The sequence below is a fragment of the Penaeus chinensis genome, chromosome 7 (genome assembly GCF_019202785.1).
Source record: "Penaeus chinensis breed Huanghai No. 1 chromosome 7, ASM1920278v2, whole genome shotgun sequence".
Classification (NCBI taxonomy): Eukaryota; Metazoa; Arthropoda; class Malacostraca; order Decapoda; family Penaeidae; genus Penaeus; species Penaeus chinensis.
The window spans coordinates 24,815,748-24,823,247 of NC_061825.1; the positions used below are offsets into that span (position 1 = coordinate 24,815,748).

Genomic DNA, 7,500 nt, shown 5'->3' on the forward strand with positions numbered 1-7,500 from the left:
TCGTTGGCACTACGGTGGTGAGGATACAATGCGAATGGAAGGAGTGATGTTTGTGAAATATGATCCATTTGATATAAGGCCAAAAATAATTTCAATAATAACAAAACAACGTTCAACGAGGGAGCGATGAAACCTACACGTATGTGACGATGCGCCTCCAGCCGTCGGGAGCATCCCAGTAGTATTCGCCCTTCTTGGAGCCGTCAGGAAGACCCGTCTCCGCGTGGCCGTGAGTGGGGGTTGTGAATCCAAAGGTATACGATGGCTCTGGCTCATCCTTGGGCCGAGGAGTCGTGGTGGTTGTGGTGGTGGTGGTGGTGGTTGTGGTGGTCGTGGTCGGTGCAGGTCGTTGCGTTGTCAGGTTGGGGCGTCGCAACTGTCTGCCTTGACGTTCCTCAATCACGGCTTCTGGCTTGGAAGCTGAGGAGAGGACGAGTGGCATGAATGACAGGCGTTTGGAGGGACAGAGGCAAACAAATAGAGACAAAAAGACGGAAGGTGTCTTATTTGCATACATCGACAGAGCGAGAGGTTAACGCAACCGGCAAAATCTGAACAGATGGCATTGACATTTTTAAGAAGAGCTAAGGCCTCACCTTCAATAGCATTGTCGACGACGACGGGGACAGGACGAACCGTCAGTGGGTCGCGCGGTCTCGGGGTGGTCGTGCTGGTCGTGGTGGTCGGACGCCTCGTGGTCGACACTCGGACGAACGGTCGGCGAACTGCAAAAGGGGCGGAAGGGGAGGAAGAGGAGCCGGAGAAAGAGTGTAGGGCAGGGTGAAGGAATTAATTGAGAACAAAGCGAAAAAGACGTGTATATAGAAAAGAAATGAGGGGAGGGGGAGCAAGAAAAGAGAAGAAATGAAAGAATGAGGAAAGGGAAGCGCGAGAATAGACCGAAATACGCAAAGGAAACCGGCGAAAAGGCAGGGGATAAAATAAGATTAATATAACACCAGATAAAAAAAAAAAAAAAAATATTCATCAATCACAAATACATTCAACGTCGTTGCAAGAACTTGCTTAAAACAACTCGAAAAGTGCAAAAAAAAAAAAAAAAAAAAAAATGAAACAAAATCTCGAGCTGCCCTACCCTTTGCGATGCAGTTTTCCCTGCTGGAGCCCAGGACGCGATACCCGCCGGCCTCGTTAGCCTGATAGCGCACCACGTGCATGCAGCCGTCGGGAGTCCGGAACCCGTAGCGGCCGCGCGTGATGCCGTCTTCACCTGACGGGGAGGAAGGGCTCTGGGTCAGTCACCGCATGAGAACATGTACTTCCAGGATGAAGTCCCGAGCAAAGGGACATGTACAGACAAGTCACATTCACACACACAAACATGTAAATGCGACTAAAAGCCACACGTCACTAAAGTGCACATCGATGTAGCAACAATAGGGATCAAAGATGTTATCGGACAACGCATGACAAAATTTGCGGGAGATAACAGACCACCGCGCAGATCCAGGAATGAGGGGGAAAGTTAAGCACACATTCTCTCTCACTCTCCATATATATATGTGTGTGTTTATATGTATATACATATATATATATATATATGTGTGTGTGTATATATATATATATATATATGTATATATGCATATGTATATGTATATATATACATTATACATAATTATATGAATAAATAGGGATGTATACATACATGCACACGTACACACGCACAAAACCACACACATTATTTGGTTCAGTGATGGAGAAGGCTAAGAGATGCCTTCCATCCTGCCTGCAGAAACCGTATGAAGGCATGCGAGTCCTTAGACCAAATGCTCGAAAGTGAGTGTATTCAATGTTTGTTAGTTTAAACTTTCAACTGCAGTCATGAGAAAGAGTGCATTAGTGTGAATATATCGATGCCTATGATATAGATCAAAGATTAAACTAACAAAACATTGATAAACGCAATTGGCAGTTGATCTGTGATCCCTTTGGACGCGCATTGTTTCTTATTCAACTGGTTTGATTTTTTAGAATTTACTATATTCAACAGCTTGAACATTTGTACAGCCCTTCTGAATTATGAACTGGATACCATAAAAGTTATTTGCTTTGCCCTCTATGAAGGTTTTCACATGGGCCATCGCCGAAGCCAAAGAAAAGGATCCTTGTCCAAAATTACTATAAATTTCAAACCATTAGAAAAAAAAAAATAAAATAAAAAAAACATAGAGTATGCATAATTACATTATCTTTATTTTCATCAAAGGTAAATTAAAAATAATTGAATGTCCAGGTGACTCTAAAGGGGAACTAGATTGTACTATGCAAGCTTTAAAGCAAACGAAACAATAAATATTCTTTGAATACAAAAATATATCCAGATGATATCCCCCAATCCTCGATGTAAACATTTCAATTTCTTTCGCCTAACCATTTCTTATTCCAGGCGACCAAATCCAATGACCCCCCCCCCCCCAAAAAAAAAAAAAAAAAAAAATTATGCCAGGATGCAACCTTGCTGCCCGAAAAAGCCTTACCTTTCGTCTCCTCGCGGAAGTGCGAACCGGCGTCGAAGCGGAAGTCGTAGTCGGTCTTCGAGTTGCCGTTGTTCGGCGCGCCGGCCGCGACGCCCAGCACCACCTGGGGGGAAGGCAGCGTTAAGCAGATGTACACACGGAAGAGGAAGAGCAGGTAGACACAAATGCACACACACACACACACACACACACACACACACACACACACACACACACACATATGTAAATATACATACTTCTATACGTTAAGTTCGTCTATCAGTAATAATTTTCAATAATCTGTCTCACTCTATCTGTTTATACATATCAGCAAGCATGCATCTACTATTTATCATTTATTATTCATACGTATGTACATATATGGATATATGTATGTACGGACGTATATATACAAATTAGGAAGACGATTCCCTTGAAATTATTTTCCTGTCCTCAATTCATAAAAAGTTAATTCCTTGATATCACGCACGAAACGTCCGGAGAATTACGCGAGGACTCGAGCGCAGGCGTGGCTGCATGCCAGTAAGTGCGCGGAGGTTCTAGCGTATGCCGATGATTATGATGGAGTCTCGGCGACCCAACATGCAAACGCCCGAATCGTGGCCTGGGCTCGAAATGCGAAGACTCGTTTTCACTCGAAGCGCGACCCGAACCGCGCACTCTGCAGTCGAATTATAGGAAACCCTCTGGCGAACGAATAAGTGAAGCAATAATTGTCTTCATAAAGGTATTCATATCTGGTCAGTACTATCTACACTCAGAGGGTTACGATATACAGAAAGTTTAAAGATCGAAAACTTGTTTCTGAAGCTGATCATAAAGTTATTACAAGTCACATGTCGAAACCAGTTTTCGGAGGAGGTCAGGGACAGCGCACGGCTCCTGTTTCTCCTTTTCTTTTCCCCTTCTCATCCATTCCTATACTTTTTATCTTAGGCGATGAAACTTTCAAACATGTTTACTTGAGTTGTTTTGCGGGTGTTTATTTTTCGCCTTATATTTTCCTCTCAATTGTAATATTGCTCTGTAACGCACAGCCACGCTGGCAAACAATGCTGTCGTATTTATGTTATGCAGACAAGTAAACCTTAAACAAATCTTTTAATTTTCTTTTCATTGTTTTTCTCTTTTTTTGTTTTTCAGTCTTCCGAATGGCCTCCCCTTACTTCGCTGTCTCTCTGTTCGTTACACGTTCGGAGCTGCGATCGTCTCTTCGTCGTGTAACATGCCTGTCCTACGCTGCATGTCAACTTACCTTTGCAACCTGTTTATCTTTAACCTTATTACTTTTCTTAGTCATTGTTCCTCTTTATGTTCTCTCGACAATACATCTACCAATGATATTTCCCTGATACTTTGAGTCCTATTTTTCCACATCGGAAGCTCTCGCTGGTGGGTGATTATTCAGTTTGCCGAACAACTGGAAACCCTTATGGGCGACACGAAAAGGAGATAAACAAACCTCACCAGAGCAACAGGTAGTCAAAAATGAAGTTATAGCCACAGCCCCCTTAAACACACACACGCACTTACACAAATTTATATATATGTGTGTGTGTGTGTGTGTGTGTGTGTGTGTGTGTGTGTGTGTGTGTGTGTGTTTCTGTGTATGATGTATGTATGTGTATATATATACATTTGTATATATATGTATATATACATACATAGACACACACACACACACACACACACACACACACACACATGTGTGTGTGTGAGTGTGTGTGTGTGTGTGTGTGTGTGTGTGTGTGTGTGTGTTTGTGAGTATATATGTATATGTATATTCATATACATATAGATACACACACACACACACACACACACACACACACACATACATGTGTGTATATATATGTATATATATATAATATTTATATGTATATGATAGACAAATAGATATACATATTTGTGTGCGTATAAATTGCACACAGTAAATTAAAAAAAATATATATATTCTTTTATTTTTAGAACATGTTCCGTTAACTGTGTGCTGCTGCCGCTTGACCCAGTGGCCTCGCGTCTGACCCTGCGGAGGACTGGGTCACTTCCACGCTTGCTCTCAGACCTCTGGCGTCAAGCAGGTTTCCTCTCCTCAGCAAAGGTCGCTCAGAACCGGAATTTTCGGACTATTGCTGGGATGTGCTTTGTCCTGCTTCTGCGTGGAGAGCGTGACTTGTACACGTGTGGCGGACCGTAGTTGACCGTTTGTACTCCTGCACATTTATATGAGTATCTAATCCTTGGGGTATTTTAGATGACGCTTTCGCTGTTACATACTTCATCCTTTTATCATTCCTTGATCTCGTAACGGTACGCATTATATAAGGTTATTTGTAACGAAAAGACCGCGATATCTATCTCGCTAGCTAAATATAAAGCTTCATGATATATACTGCACGGGCAAAATCCGATGCATATTGATAAATATCAATGTCATTAGGTAGCTACCAAGACCTTACCAACTGCAAGTGTAGTTCATAGAACCACGATAATCCTTCAGACACGACGTCTTATCAGATGATCGATCCTCTTCCGAAGACCGACCTCCATTTCCCTCAGCCTCAGCGCGGATCACCTGAGCGTCAGCGATAGCGGGGGAGATAAACACGCTTGAATAATTTAATTCCTTTATTGAGCGTCTGGGATCAATGAATAGAAGCTTTGCAGTTAGTCAGAAGCGATATTCAAGGTAAATCTTCCTTTGTGTCGCTGACCTTCAGCTTAATGGCTATACAATCGCATGCTAAATGTACTTTTAAATCACCCGATGGCGTTTCTGAAGGCTGGCCACGCCGATCGTAAGGAGAGTACCAAGGTTATAAGCACGAAATTGTGTAATGCACAAGTCACGATTTTTGTTAATCTCGAAACGTAAGTGAATGCCTATGGGAAAGAGAAACTCACATTGAGATATCTCATGATAATGCCAAACGGTTTCTATATAGGATATGTTAGAATACAAATATTCTAAGGAGAACTCTGAAATTTATCTATTGATTAAGAAATGTTATGAACAGTAGCCATATATCACGCGTTTCCTTCAAAACAGCTAATTAAGGATATCATTTCATACCAGTGATAACCTGTTCAGTTCATCTGTTGTTGTTAAAATCATTGAGAGAGAGAGAGAGAGAGAGAGAGAGAGAGAGAGAGAGAGAGAGAGAGAGAGAGAGAGAGAGAGAGAGAGAGAGAGAGAGAGAGAGAGAGAGAGAGAGAGAGAGAGAGAGAGAGAGCGAGAGAGAGCGAGAGAGAGCGAGAGAGAGAGAGAGAGAGAGAGAGAGAGAGAGAGAGAGAGAGAGAGAGAGAGAGAGAGAGCGAGAGAGAGAAATGAGAGAGAGAGAGAGAGAGAGAGAGAGAGAGAGAGAGAGAGAGAGAGAAAGAGAGAGAGAGAGAGAGAGAGAGAGAGAGAGAGAGAGAGATAGAATGAGAAAGAGAGAGAGAGAGAGAGAGAGAGAGAGAGAGAGAGAGAGAGAGAGAGAGAGAGAGAGAGAGAGAGAGAGGGAGAGACAGAGAGAGAGAGAGAGAGAGAAAGAGAGAGAGAGAGGGGAGGGGGAGAAAGAGGGGTAGATGTGCCGAGTACCTATACAATACAGGAGGGACTCAAGGGATGAGATAATGTTTCCTCCAAAAATTGTTCTTTCTTTCATTACTGCAACGACGTATATTTGTTTAATTCCTGATATGCTAACTATTTGTACAAAGCGGCGTACATATCCTATACAAACCGGGTTTATATCCAAACCAGTCTTATTTTAAGAGTTACGCACGTATAACAGTATTGAAAACATGGCCTCATTTTTAAGTATATCCGTCAGTTACTTTTAGAATTACTACGTAGAGCAGCATGGATCACAAAACATTATTGGGTTAAAGGCTTCATTTTTCATCACACACACACACACACACACACACACACACACACACAAATACATACACACATACAAACACACACACACAAACATTTATATATCACACACACATACACGCACACAAACTAACAAATAAACACACATGTACAAAAACACATACACTTTACACACACATTCACTCACTCTCTGAGCTAAGGTAACGGGCCGTTCGAGTCATGAATATTAATCACAGGTTCAGCTGAAAGAGGTCAAAGGTCAACTGGGAATGGGGATTGCAACGCATAACCTACTATAGGATGGCGCAGACGAGTGATAGGGAAGTTTCCAAAGTTTTCAGTGGAAAGTTATTAGAAAGAGGAGAATGGGTGACAGTTGTTTCCGCCTTGCTTCTGTGATGTAAAAAAGAACCCGCGACCGACCCGACGGTGCTGGCAATTGGTTTGCGATTTATTGGCAAAGATAAAACTGTTACATGGGGCGGTTATTTAAGACGTGTATGGGGCCATGTTAAATTTGTTCCCGTGATGGTGTTTCTCTTGTCTAATTTGCAGATACAGCAAAACAGTATTTGAATTTCAATGAAGGAACATGGCATGCATGGAATCTTTAATGCGCACACTTTAGAAACAAAACAATTGATGGTCTAGGATGCTATGTAGAACAAATTTTTGTATCTGTTTGGTACGGAAAAATAATCAGTAATTCATATACTGACAAGTGCAGTATTAAGTCGCTTAAAATCCATTCCGAATGGATTAATTGTTCAAATGGAAGCAAATTCCACTAAGAACACACTATGACGCAATGGAAAGAGGATATAGACACAAAACGGCAAAAGATTAAAACACTTTATGGCACAGCAGCAAATTAAATGGTGTTGTGAGTAAGAAAACTGAGCAAAAAGGTCTGATTTCGGAGATACATTAGGTTTCGTAATTTCTTGCACCCTCAAGGAGGGCCATCTGAACTTGAGCACAAGGGGGTGTCGTCAGAGCGACGTGTGTGTGGAGGGTCGCCCTTGAAAAATTTAACTTGATAATATTATCAACTAACATGGCTTGAGACTCGTTGGTTCATTGGTCTTGGCATTTACCTGAATTTCATCATATTTAGTTTACTTATCATCTAAACTG

General features: G+C 41.9%; 1 protein-coding gene across 1 annotated transcript in view; it reads right to left on the minus strand.

Moving 5' to 3' along the window:
* The window catches only part of LOC125026920, a 54,316-nt gene that overhangs the window by 1,771 nt on the left and 45,045 nt on the right, over window positions 1-7,500 (minus strand). The window contains exons 3-7 of the mRNA XM_047615523.1: window positions 2,499-2,601; window positions 1,097-1,231; window positions 597-725; window positions 138-420; window positions 1-9 (exon numbers count right to left, since the gene is read on the minus strand). The exon at window positions 1-9 is cut by the window's left edge and continues 174 nt beyond it. Coding sequence (XP_047471479.1) covers window positions 1-9; window positions 138-420; window positions 597-725; window positions 1,097-1,231; window positions 2,499-2,601 — 659 coding nt within the window. The remainder of the gene's footprint in view (window positions 10-137; window positions 421-596; window positions 726-1,096; window positions 1,232-2,498; window positions 2,602-7,500) is intronic.